Source organism: Hyperolius riggenbachi, chromosome 12, assembly GCF_040937935.1.
Source record: "Hyperolius riggenbachi isolate aHypRig1 chromosome 12, aHypRig1.pri, whole genome shotgun sequence".
Taxonomy (NCBI): domain Eukaryota; kingdom Metazoa; phylum Chordata; class Amphibia; order Anura; family Hyperoliidae; genus Hyperolius; species Hyperolius riggenbachi.
In genome coordinates this window covers 200,885,467-200,899,290 of record NC_090657.1, presented here as the reverse complement: position 1 = coordinate 200,899,290, position 13,824 = coordinate 200,885,467, and the positions used below count along the sequence as shown (strand labels likewise).

At 46.7% G+C, this 13,824-nt stretch overlaps 1 protein-coding gene across 1 annotated transcript in view; it reads left to right on the top strand.

Moving 5' to 3' along the window:
• The first annotated feature begins 12,143 nt into the window (after nt 1–12,143).
• Nucleotides 12,144–13,824, top strand: part of PREX1 (phosphatidylinositol-3,4,5-trisphosphate dependent Rac exchange factor 1) — a 369,932-nt gene continuing 368,251 nt past the window's right edge. The window contains exon 1 of the mRNA XM_068263360.1: nt 12,144–13,637. Coding sequence (XP_068119461.1) covers nt 13,494–13,637 — 144 coding nt within the window. The 5' untranslated portion in view covers nt 12,144–13,493. The remainder of the gene's footprint in view (nt 13,638–13,824) is intronic.

The following is a 13,824-nucleotide window of genomic DNA, read 5'->3' as shown; positions in this document are numbered from 1 at the left end:
TAAAGCCTGATTAACCCCCCACCCTCCCCCGTAGCTAATAAAAAAAACCCAAAATCTTTATTTCCAAATAAAATATTGGTGGCATAGTACTAGAGGAATATTTTAAACATTGCAATAATTGCAATAACTGGGACAAATGATCAAATAAAATGTGTGGGTTGTATGCACAGTAGAACATTTTATTTTTAAACGATTATGGAGGAAACCGTGAGAAATAATGATTTTTTTTTCAATTTTTTTCTTATTATTTAGAATGCATTTAGAATAAAATAACTCTTAGCAAAATGTACCACCTAAGGAAAGCCTAATTGGTGGAGAAAAAAACAACATATAGATAGTTTTGTTGTGATAAGTAATAATAAAGTTATTGGAAAAATTAATAGGAGTGCTGACAGGGTAAAATTGCTTCTGTCCTAGGCCTGGTGCACACCAGAGGAGTTTTTCTGAGCGTTTTGAGTTTTTGAAACCTCCTGCTAATGTTATCCTATGTGTCTATGCACACTCGAGCAATGAGGTTTTGTAAAAAAAAAAACCCCATAGCATTACATTGGGAAGAGCTTTTGAAACCTCTAGCGTTTGGGGGGCTTTTCTGGTGTGTCTTAAGGTGCGTACACACATGCGACTATAGTCGTTTGTAACGATCGTTCCCCTATCTTTACCAACGACGATCGTTACCAAAAACGAACCACCGACTATTAAGGCCAACGACGAACGAGCCAAATCGCTACAAAAGAAAGTTCTGTCTCGGCGGATTTTAACCAACGACGATCGTTTGCAAAAGTAGTACATCGTTGGAAACGGTCGTTCCTACTAGGCCTGACATGCGCATTTCACTATTTCTCTGTGAAACTTCTCATTTTTATGCGCAGGTGCAATAGTTGCTTTACGTGATGTAACGTTCGTTCTAACAATCAGATCGTTACACACCTTTTAAAACTATCTTTACTTAGGTCATTCTTTCATCAATTAAAAGTTCGTTCGTCTTTCTCAACGAACGATCGTTGTCGCATGTGTGTACGTAGCATCAGCCCCTAGAGGTGAAAATACCTGCGGGCTGAAGTGGTTAATGTATGGTAAATTGCACTATTTAACTTCGCACATGCCAGTGATTGACATCCCCGGAGTTACCCGGGAGCAAAGAAAAAAAAGAAAAGTCATGTCTTGTATGAGTGTGGCCACGCTCAGATGCCACTCAATGCAAATAGCCTCTCTACTGCCCGTGCCAAGTTGCAGCAAGTGCCTGACCGATGCAGCTGACAGTCAGTGAATTAACCAGCTTCATCCTGTGAGAAGAGGCCTATAGGTGGCCATACATCAAAGTGACTTGGCGGCTGATCAACCATCCAATTCGATTATGCCTCACCGTCAAAGCAACCAATTTCAAGACGGAAATTGGGCGCATGGTCCATCGCGCATGCTGCAAGATGTGGTTGGTTGGATGCACGGCGGTGCAGCGGACAATTTTGGAACGAGCAACGAAACTACAAAACCCCCGCCGCTGCTGCCGCAATGTATAAATGTTCCCCCCGTGTGTGCATGTATACCTCACCTGTCCTGTTTCAGCCTCTCCATGGTGTCCGTCTATCTTGCCGAATTCCGCATATATACTAGTGGCACATAGCGTCTGAAGTCAGACGCTTTGTGCCGCTAGCGTGTATGCGGCTCTTAGATGGACGCCGCGCGGAGGCTTCTACAGGACAAGTAATGTATAAATGCACACACTGGGGGGGCACATTTATACATTGGGGGGCAGCGGCAGTGCGGACGCAACGGGCTCAGACAATTCCTTGAAGATTTCATGCTGCAATCAGACGGGAATCACCCTGTAGTATATGGGCAGCTTCGACAAGAGAACAAATTTATCTCTAATCAGATTCGATTAGAGATACATTTTTCTCTTTGTCTAATCTGCTCAGATCTATGGGCACCTTTAGGGTGTGTTTCCACTAGAAGCATGCGGGGGGAAGAAAAAATAAAGTATGTGAAAATGCATATGAAAATGGCCATGATCAGGGCCGGCCCTAGACTTTTTGCCGCCTGAGGCTCTGTGGGGCGCTCTGGGGGGCCGCCGAGCTGGAGGGGTAGCTGGCAGGACGGGGGTATTGGGCCTAGCGGCGGGGAGGGGGTCGTACCCCCCCTCCCTCGCCTGGGTCCCCCGAACTGCGCTCCCCTTCAGCCTTACATAGAAGAAGCAGCCGCTATTTGTAAGACGCACGGGCGGGGAGGACTCACCTCTTCCTCGATCCAGCGTGCGCTCCACTGACATCACTTCCTGCAGGCTGGAGGGGAGCGGAGGACGGGGGACCCAGGCGAGGGAGGGGGGGGGGTCCGACCCCCCCTCCCCGCCGCTAGGCCCAATACCCCCGTCCTGCCAGCTACCCCTCCAGCTCGGCGGCCGGTTCCCCGCACGGACGGGCGGATGCCACCCCTGGAAATTTGCCGCCTGAGGCAAAAGTTTCACCCCGCCTCATGAGCGGGCCGGCCCTGGCCATGATACAATCGATATTTTGTAGCACTGCTGTGCAGATTTTTTCTGCATGCTAATTCTGGATACAGTGGAAACAGGCCCATTGAGATGCATTGATATGCAAATTCTGCACATGAATTCACATCTAGTGGAAACGGGCCCTAAAGGGGTTTAGTACAAAGCCATAAACCATCATGATGTAATCTGATAGTTCAGTATAATGAGGGATTTAGTAATGAATCATTTTTTCATTGATGATGTACAGCCATGTAAACTACGTATACATACAGCGTGACCATGATAACAGTTTGGGAGTAATCTGCGGGGCCAGGCATCTGAGGACACAGTACAGCATTACCTATGTCCTAATTTATGTAACTGCTTTAGGGACTGGGAATAATAGTGGGTGGCGATTGGCCCACATACATGGGAGTGGCAGTGTGGGCTTTGTGTCACTGTGTGTGTGCTGATTATACTTCAGTGCAGGGGCGCCTCTAGGCATAGGCAGTACAGGCCATTGCCTGGAGTGCCATTGGTTCTGGGGGGCGCCATGTTGCTGGATTAAGCCCCACCCCACATTAAACCCTGCCCCCTGACTAAGCCCCGCCCCATGGGTGTTCTATTTCTTGCTTCTGCTGCATCTACTTAGCATAAGTTGCAGGCAACTGCCACCTCTGTGCCTTGTGCATCCTTCTTCATCCCTTTGTGCCTCCTTCTGTCCTTTTTGTGCCTCCTTCTGTCTCCTTGTGCTTCCTTCAGTCCCTTGGGCCATGTCTGACCCCCTGTTTGTCCTTCTGTCTACCTTTGTGCCTCCTTCTGTCTCCATGTGCCTCCTTCAGTCCCCCTTTGCCACCTCTGCCTCCTTCTGTGCCCCTTTGTGCCTTTATTTGTCCCCTTATGCTACCTCTGCCCCCTGTTCCTCCTTCAGTCCCATTCTGCCTTCTTCTATCCTCTTGTGCCTCCTTCTGTCTCCATGTGCCTCCTCTATCCCCTGCGCCTTCCTCTGTGCTTTTTTGTGCCTTCTTCTGTCTCCCTGAGGCTCTTTCTGTCCCGCTCTGCCTCCTTCTGTCTGCCTGTGCCTCCTTACATCCCCCACTGCCTTCTTCTGTCCCCCTTTCGTTCCTACTTATGCCCCCCTTTGTGCACACTTCTGTCCCCATTTGTGCCTCTTACTGTCTCCCTGTGCTTCCTTCTTCCCCCCTTTGTGCTTTTTTCTGTCTCCTATTGTGCCTCTTTCCGTCCCCTTTGTGCCTTCTTCTGTCCCCCGAGTGCCTCTTTCAGTCCCCCTGTGCCTCCTTCTTTCCTTCAGTGCCTCCTTTTGCCCCACTTTGTGCCTCAATCTGTCCCTATTGAGCTGCCTTCTGACCCACTTTATGCCTCCTTCTGGCCCTCATTCCTTCTTCTTTCCCCCTGTACCTCCCACTGCCCCTCTGTGTAACTCCTTCTGTCCTCCTTTGCCTCTTTCTGTCCTCCTTTGTGTCTCATTCCGCTCCCCATTGTGCCTCCTTTTCCCCCCCCCCATTGTGCCTCATTCTATCCCCCTATGTGACTCCCTCTGTCCTCCATTGGGACTTATTCTGACCCTCGTGCATCTTTCTGTCCCCCTGTGCCTCCCTATGTCACCCTGTGTGCCTTCTTCCTTACATGTATTTTCTTACTTACGTGTATTTCCTGTTAATTTCTGGTAAAACGCTGCCACATTACAATTATTTTCTGGTTAAACCTTGCCGCATTATGGTTATTTCCTGGTGAAACACTGCTGCATTACACTAATTTTCGAGGGGGGGGCGCCACACAGGTTTTCTTGCCTGGAGTGACAAAATGGCTAGAGGCGCCCCTGCTTCAGTGCATGCTAAGGTGCTTACACACTTTTATTGCATTAGTGAGAAGGAAAAGACTGAAACATACAATGGCATCAATTCACTAACCTTAACTCCTGTCTTTAATAACTCTTCTGAGCTGTTTTACAGTTATCACCATGGTGATATAATTGTGATAACTGTAAAACAGCTCAGAAGAGTTATTAAAGACAGGAGTTAAAGAGGAACTCCAGTGAAAATAATGTAATAAAAAAATGCTTCATTTTTACAATAATTATGTATAAATGATTTAGTCAGTGTTTGCTCATTGTAAAATCTTTCCTCTCCCCGATTTACATTCTGACATTTATTACATGGTGACATTTTTACTGTGGGCAGGTTATGTAGCTGCTGCTAGCTGTTTTGGCTGTTAGAGACAGCTGTAAACAGCTAATTCCTGTCTGTGAACCTTGTTACATTGTAACAAACTGCCAAAAGTACAGCGGCCCCAGAGCTTCTTGTGGGAGGGGTTTCAGCACATAATCAGTCAAACAGCGCCCCCTGATGGTCTGTTTGTGAAAAGCAATATATTTCTCATGTAAAAGGGGGTATCAGCTACTGATTGGGATAAAGTTAAATTCTTGGTTGGAGTTTCTCTTTAAGCTTAGTGAATTGAGGCCAATGTGTTTAGTTAGAGAGATAACAGTAAACGTGTGCAGTGTAATAGGCCTAGGTGTGTAGAGCATGTTCCAAGGGCCAGGCCAGTAAATGGGCTGACTGATGCTGCCTGTCGGGGATTGGGCCCGATCCCCCGGGCAACATAGCTGGGCGAGGAAGTGTGCACATGTGAGGGCTAGTTCACACTGGGGGATTTTTCAGCGCTTTGCTGATAGCCGGCGATCAGCAAAGCGCTACTACTAATGTATCCCTATGAATACATTCACACAGCAGCGTTTGTGATTTCGATCAATCACAAATGTGCTGCAGGCAGCGTTTCGGGGCGATTGCACTGTGATTCCCTTTCTATTGAACGGGAATCACAAGTGCAAATCGGTGCTTCAAGCCCTGAGTGTGAACCAGCCCTAACATCTCGAGATGGGTGGGGTGAGCAGACAAAGCAGTCGGCCGTTGCTTGGCTAAGTTGATCCGCTGGGCAGAGCGCTAGCCAAGCGGCTGTCGTTTGTTGGGGGCTGCTGTACATACGCTGGAATATTGGCCACCTATGTCTTGCTTGTGTTCGCAGACTCAATTTAGATGTGAGGAGCGGACTGTAAAGGCTCGGACGCATGCCGTACTAAAGGCAACGACGGGTCCGTCGTCACCTCCCGCTCTGCGGGTTTTCAGCAGACAGTACTGCGCCCGGCGGATCGTTCAGAAACAGCCTTATCAGTCCGCCGACAGACTGTACACACGCTGTACTGTCTGCTGAAAACCCGCCCAGCGGGAGGTGATGACGGACACGTCGTTGCCTTTAGTATGGCGTGTGTACGAGCCTTAAGCCTGGTACACACTTTCAATTAGAATTAGCCATTCACTGGCCAGTTTTACCACTCCCATGTAGTATGAGGTTCAACCGATATTGAATACTATGAGCAGATTGTGTAGGCAAACCCTCATACTACAGGGAGAAGGTAAAATTGGCCAATCGTAATTGAGGCCTGGAACCCACTAGAGCAATTTTGTGAGCGTTTAGTGAACGATTCAAACAGCTAGCGATTTCCCTAAACGCTCAGCTAATGTTAATGGATGGGCCAAATTCCACTGGAGCGATTGCGATTACCAAAACGCAGGGCATGCAGAATTTTTAGCATTTAGTGTTAGCGTTTCTGCAATGTAAAGTACATAAACGCTGGAATAATCGCTCATCAAAACCTACACAGAGCGATTTTGCTAGCGTTTTGAAGTTACTGCACACTGTAAAATAATTAAAATTAATTGAAAGGATGTGAGAGATCACGGAAAAGCCGCCACATGTGCTACTGAGCAGAAGGCTGATTCCGCGTCCAGTACGGCGGTTTGCACGCGGAAGCGTGTGCCTGGTGTGGCTGAGTCTGTTAGTGCACATAGACTTAGGAATACACGTGCGCGCGCTGAGAAGCAGAATTCTTATACTAAGCAGGAAGAGTCAGCTGACCACGTCGATCAGCTGACTCCTGAGCGGAATACTGTTGGTTGAGCAATTAGGGGTGGTGCTGGAGTGCACTACTCCATATATAGTTCCTGATGGTCACTTGCAAGTTGTCTGCTGTTGCGATCACTACGTGGAAGCACTCAGACCTAGTCAGATCCTCAGTGTGTTTAAACCAGGTGGACCTGGGAATACACACTTATCCAGATTATTTGAATTGTATTCTGTTTATGCTTAAGCTAGTTCCAGGTTGTAGAGACCAAGGACCTCACACCCAGCTTAGGGAACTGTATTATCATCTGTGTTATACTTCAGATTAGTTCCAGGGTGTAGAGACCAAGGACCTCACACCCAGCTTAGTGAACTGTGTTATCATCTGTGTTATACTTCAGACTAGTTCCAGGGTGCTGAGACTACGGACCTCGCACCCAGTCTAGGGAATACTGTATTATCATCTGTGTATTCTTCAGACTAGTTCCGGGATGCTGAGACCAAGGACCTCGCACCCAGAATAGGCATTGTTTGATATATGTTATGACTTATAGCTTTTCTGACTACTCCTCTGTCTTCTGATTCGGTACCTCGTATATCTGATATTTCGTTGCCAGACCCTGCTTGACTTGGATACCGAATCAGCCTTCTGTCTCTGTACTTTATCTGTCAGTGTGTTGCCGACCCGGCGTGCCCGACCTCGAGAGCTAGTCTCCAGATCAGATAGTGACATCCATCTTAGGTGTCATTCGCTCCTAGGTCCTTCCCGTCTCCAGCCTGACTCCTCTCCCCGGAGAGCCTCAGGCTGCTGAAAGGTTTCCTGTTCTCCCAGAGCTGTGTCTCTATATTGTATACCACCTGCTCAGCAGGTACATTACTCAAAGTATTACTGTTACACCAAACACTTACTTATCCTTAGGTGTCCAGAGGTTAGCAATATATCGGATTATCGGTGATACTGCAGATCATCAATAATCAGGTATATATCTGCATTCTTGGTGATACTGCAGATCATCAATAATCAGGTATATATCTGCATTCTTGGTGATACTGCAGATCACCAATGATCACATTCTCTCTGCGTGCTGACACCAATCGTTACAAAGGACCAATCAGAATTAAAAACGCTACACAATCGCTGGCAAAACCCTTGCACTTTTTAACATTGCTGCATTCATGAAATCGCTTACAAAACGCTAGCGATTGCGATTAGTGATATCATTTTGTAGTGGGTTCCAGGCCTGAAAGTGTTTACCAGGCTTTACTCCTATACAGTGTGCTTTGTGCAGATCATCAACAGATGTCATCTGTGTGTGCAGAGAATATAGTTTTGTCTAAAGTGCCTAAATTTGTATATATAATCAGTGCATGCAGTGTATATATTGTATATGTTGCATATTGAATCAGTAAATGCAATCTTTACGTTGTATATGTTGCATACCGGGCAGCACAGTAGTGTAGTGGTTACCACTCTTGCCTTGCAGCTACGGGTCCCCAGTTTGAATCCCAGCCAGGGCACTATCTGTATGGAGGTTGTATGTTCTCCCCGTGTCTGCATGGGTTTCCTCTGGGCTCTCTGGTTGAGTACATTTGAAATTGGCGCCGGTAGACTTGGGCGCAGGATACAGCTGGTATATGGCTGATTCTGCTGCTGCACAAATCCGGGCCGTTTTAATTACTATTCCCCCTCCAGGCCGCCATGGATAGTGGGGGAATGAAATAATTCGGCTTCCAGCGATTGCTGGAGGCCGAATTATTGTGTTTTTAGGCAACCTCGGCTCCGTCTTCTGACGGCGCCGACGTTACTCACTGAGCGCTGCAATAGGAGTGATTCCTATTATAGTCTATGGAGGCGCCGGCTGCGCCCAAATCTAGCAGCACGGATCTGGTTTACTACCATATCCCAAAAGCATACAGATAAGTTAACTAGCATCCCCCTAAATTGGGCCTAGACTACCATACATACACTACATGATATAGACATGTGATTACGGTAGGGATTAGATTGTGAGCCCCTCTGAGGGGCTGTGGAAGATGTTAGTGCTATTTATAATACTGAATCAGTGTATACTGTACATGTTGCATACTGAATCAGTGCATTCAGTGACTTGTTATGCAATGTTTTGTTCCCTGCAGGCAGCATGTATTTTGTATAAATGCATGTAATGATCTCTGTGCACATTGTGTATATTCATATGCGTGCAGCATTTGACATGTGTGGCTTGTATAAGGGCATGTGGCTTGTATACGGTTAGTGCATACCAGGTACATTGTGTGTGTATTGCATGCAACCACAGACATGCAGGGCACAATGGGCTCTATTCTCAGTGAGTTACCGCATGAGTTAAATTAGGTAGTGATAAACACCGACCAAAATATCTCCATTTTCAAATTCACAAAAATGTTTTACCTCATGCGGTAAAAGTGAGGTAAAAGTGAGGTAAAAGTGTGGTAATTACCTCAAATTTATCTTCAATTTGAGATTCTCAATTGAAAAGTTGGTGTTAATTAAGGATGTTTTTATCACCTACAAATGGTAGGTGATAATTATCACTTCTCTGCTTTTGGCCTTCAGGATGGAGCCTTTTGAGCTTTTTTTTGCTCGAGTTTATGTCAGTTTTACATAGAAGGCAGAAAAGACGAGTGTGTCTAATCTCAAGGCGCACTTTCAGACCTAGTATAGTCTTTTAGATGATTTAATAGATGCCGAGGAGGAAATTCTTCTCTGTTCTAAAAGATAATCAACAGCATAATTACCTTTAAAGAAAAACATTTCTTTGTTACAGCTGATACAAATCCAGCAAACAATTTCCAGTGTATGTACTTCCTGCGTTCATGGAAGCAGACATTGGGTTAACATCCTGTGTTTACACATTAGCTGCTCTGCTGAGGCAGCCAGCTGGCACAGCTGAGAGCTCAAATTACAGTTGTGATTATTCACAGATGAGGGGGAATTAGACAGGCTAAATTATATACATACGAGGTGCATTTCTATATGTTTTCATTCTGTCCTGTGCAAGAGTTGAGGTCCCACTGTAAATGTGACAGGCTTTCCTGGGTCGTCTCTGTGTAATGGGTGGCAAGTATATGGGCTGCCCTACAGTGGTCAAAAAAGCTTTATTTTCGTACATATTTTTCACCCAAAAAAGAGTTACCGCACATGGTTTTGTAAATAGAGCCCATTGTGTGTGTATTGAATGTTACTACAGACATGCAGGGCACATTGTGTGTGTAGTGCATGCAACCACAGACATGCAGGGCACATTGTGTGTATTGCATGCTACTAGAGACATGCAGGGTACATTGTGTGTGTATTGCATGCAACCACAGACATGCAGGGCACATTGTGTGTGTATTGCATGTTACTACAGACATGCAGGGCACATTGTGTGTGTATTGCATGTTACTACAGACATGCAGGGCACATTGTGTGTATTGCATGCTACTAGAGACATGCAGGGTACATTGTGTGTGTATTGCATGCAACCACAGACATGCAGGGCACAGTGGGCTCTATTCATAAAACCTTACCGCAAGTTTTCCGCTCAAAACAGCGGATTTTCCCGTCCATTTAGCAAAGTGGGCATTCATAAAAGCTGTTCCCGCATGAAAATCTACGATCCCCCAGCAGAGCGAGAAATTTCCGCCTTCTCCAGTGTTTTTCTAGATTTATCTAGAAAAAAGTAACAAAATGGGCATTCATAAAGTTTAGAGGAAGCGGTATGTGGACGGGAAATACCGCTTCTTCTGATTTTGCGGATTACATACAAGTGAATGGGACAGACCTCCCAGAGAGAGCAGTGCACGGAGGGACTCTGCCGGCTGAAGTGTTTCCGTATGCCTTCCGACAGCTTACCGACAGCTTTCAGCAGGAGATCTCCGCTCTGCTATCGCAGCTGGCAAGATTTCTATGAATGACCACCCAGAAGTGTAAAATACCGCTGCGGTATTTTACCTCCAGGATTTTTTCCGACTCAGAAGTTTTATGAATAGAGCCCATTGTGTGTGCATTGCATGTTACTACAGACATGCAGGGCACATTGTGTGTATATTGCATACTACTATAGACATGCAAGGCACATTATGTGTATTACATGCTACTACAGACATGCAGGGTACATTGTGTGTATATTGTATACTACTACAAACATGCAGGGCACATTGTGTGTATTGCATGCTACTACAGACATGCAGGGCATATTGTGTGTGTATTGCATGCTACTACAGACATGCAGGGCACATTGTGTGTGTATTGCATGCTACTACAGACATGCAGGGTACATTGTGTGTGTAGTGCATGCTACTACAGACATGCAGGGCACATTGTGTGTATATTGCATACTACTACGAACATGCAGGGTACATTGTGTGTGCAATTGCATACTACTACAGACATGCAGTGAACATAGTTTTGTATACTGTGTTTGTATAGCATGGTTCTACAGACAAGCATTGTTTGTATATTGCATGCTACTACAGACATGCAGGGTACATTGTGTGTGTATTGCATGCTACTACAGACATGCAGGGCACATTGTGTGTATTGCATGCTACCACAAACATGCAGGGCACATTGTGTGTGTAGTGCATGCTACTACAGACATGCAGGGCACATTGTGCGTGTATTGCTTGCTACCACAGACATGCAGGGCACATTGTGTGTGTAGTGCATGCTACTACAGACATGCAGGGCACATTGCGTGTATTGCTTGCTACCACAGACATGCAGGGCACATTGTGTGTGTAGTGCATGCTACTACAGACATGCAGGGCACATTGTGTGTATGTTGCATGCTACTACAGACATGCAGGGTACATTGTGTGTGTATTGCATGCTACTACAGACATGCAGGGTATATTGTGTGTGTGTGTTGCATGCTACTACAGACATGCAGGGCACATTGTGTGTGTAGTGCATGCTACTACAGACATGCAGGGCACATTGTGCGTGTATTGCATGCTACCACAGACATGCAGGGCACATTGTGCGTGTATTGCATGCTACTACAGACATGCAGGGTACATTGTGTGTGTATTGCATGCTACTACAGACATGCAGGGTACATTGTGTGTGTATTGCATGCTACTACAGACATGCAGGGCACATTGTGCGTGTATTGCATGCTACTACAGACATGCAGGGTACATTGTGTGTGTATTGCATGCTACTACAGACATGCAGGGCACATTGTGCGTGTATTGCATGCTACTACAGACATGCAGGGTACATTGTGTGTGTATTGCATGCTACTACAGACATGCAGGGTACATTGTGTGTATGTTGCATGCTACTACAGACATGCAGGGTACATTGTGTGTGTAGTGCATGCTACTACAGACATGCAGGGTACATTGTGTGTGTATTGCATGCTACCACAGACATGCATTGTATGTGTATTGCATGATACTACAGACATGCAGGGTACATTGTGTGTGTATTGCATGCTACTACCACAGACATGCATTGTATGTGTATTGCATGATACTACAGACATGCAGGGTACATTGTATACTGAGTGTTGCATGGTCCTACGAACGTGTAGGATACGTGTGTATTGCATGCTACTACAGACATGCAGGACACATTATTTGTATACCGTGCGTGTATTGCATAGTACTACATACATGCAGGGCACACATGTTATATTGTGTGTATTGGTACTACAGAGGATAGAGGCAGAGCGGCACCTCCCCCACCTCCTGTATTGTGCTTCTCTCAGTCAGTCTCTGCAGACTCTCCCAGCAGCGGAGGTAGCAGCTCAGACACTCTGCACCGATATACACAGAGGCGCTCAGTGTTGATAGAGGAAGAGAGATAAGGAAATACATTGATTAGATCCAGGGGTGAGGGGCTTCTAGCAGCGCGCCCTGCCCTCGGTGCCTTACCACCAGCTCTGCAAACTTTATACATGAACCACGCTGCCTCCTGCACTCCCAGATCCTCAGCTCCGTGCCTCTGTGTGAGGGCAGCCAGATCCCCAGCTCCGTGCCTCTGTGTGAGGGCAGCCAGATCCCCAGCTCTGCACTCTTCTGGAGACCAGGATCCCAGCTGTAAAGACACATGGACCACGAGATTTGCACACTTCTGTGAGGAGATGTGGATTCCCCTGCTGTGAGGAAACCTAGATCTCCCAGACCTGCACCCTTCTGGGAGGAGAAGTGGATCCTACAGCTGTGAGGAGATCTGGATCTCACAGACCTGCACCCTTCTGTGATGAGCGCTGGATCACCCAGCTGTGAGGACACCTGGATCCCTCAGACCTGGACCCCACTCTAATGCAAGCTGGACCCCGCAGACCTGCACCCACTTGTGAAGCTACTTGGATCCCCCCAGACCTGAACCCCCTTTGAGGCCACCTGGATAGTGGATACCCCCAGACCTGCACTCTACTTTGAGGACATCTGGATCCCCCAGACTTGCACCCCACTGTGAGTCCACCTTGATTCCCAGCCCTGCACCCCACCCGGAGAACACCTGCAGCCTCAGCTGTGCACCCCACTCATATGACCCCTAGATCGGCATCTACCTTGGAGTAGCCTGGGAAATTGTTTCATCCATATTCAGTGAGTACGCTATGCACGATTTGGGGAAGTGAAGGAATCCTGACGACTCCTCATTAGGAAATACAAGGATAGTGACCCCCCCCTTTATATTTGACTAGCCTTGGATTTGGGGAGACCAAGCTTATGCCTCCCTATCTCTAAGGATTCTTGACACTGGAGTACAAGGAAAGTGAGCCATGGTATTAAGGTACCAGAACTGTCCGTAATGAGCACTGGCGTTTGGCACCATAATTGCGACATACCAACTTTGAGAAGTCCTGATATTCTGACCACCTATTTTATGACTTCTGATTTCATAGCAGCCATGGCTTTATTGAGCTGAGCTTACTTCTGAAGAGCCCTGGCAGCAGGATTGCAAAACACCATCTCTGTAGAGCATTGACACTGTGGACCCGAATTGTGGTACTTATCCTTGAGGATTCCACTGGATTAGGGTTGGAGGAAGTAGGCAGAAGAAAAGCCTGTGGTTCCTCCAGAGGATGCAGGCAAACATTAGCCTCCTGCAGGATAGCACCCCTTGTGGTGGAGGGCAACAGTGACAGATATGGAGGCAGAAGGGCAGGGGGTCAGTGTTGTGGAGAGCAGTAATAAGGACTCCGAAAGGCAGCTGAGGCTTCGACTATGTGTACTGAATGAGATTCTGAACACTGAGAGGGATTATGTGGGGACTCTGCACTTTCTCCAGTCTGTAAGTATCTGTATATGTTCCTCATGGGGTGAAAACTCCATGGGAGGTCTAACATTGGGCTGTGTGTCTTTATCTGAGGAAGGAGAGAGTCTGACAGACAATATTCATAGATCTTCCTCTGTCCAGGCGGGACCTGGGGATGGAATAGTGATAGTTATATTATCACATACTAGCATTTATTCTGCTG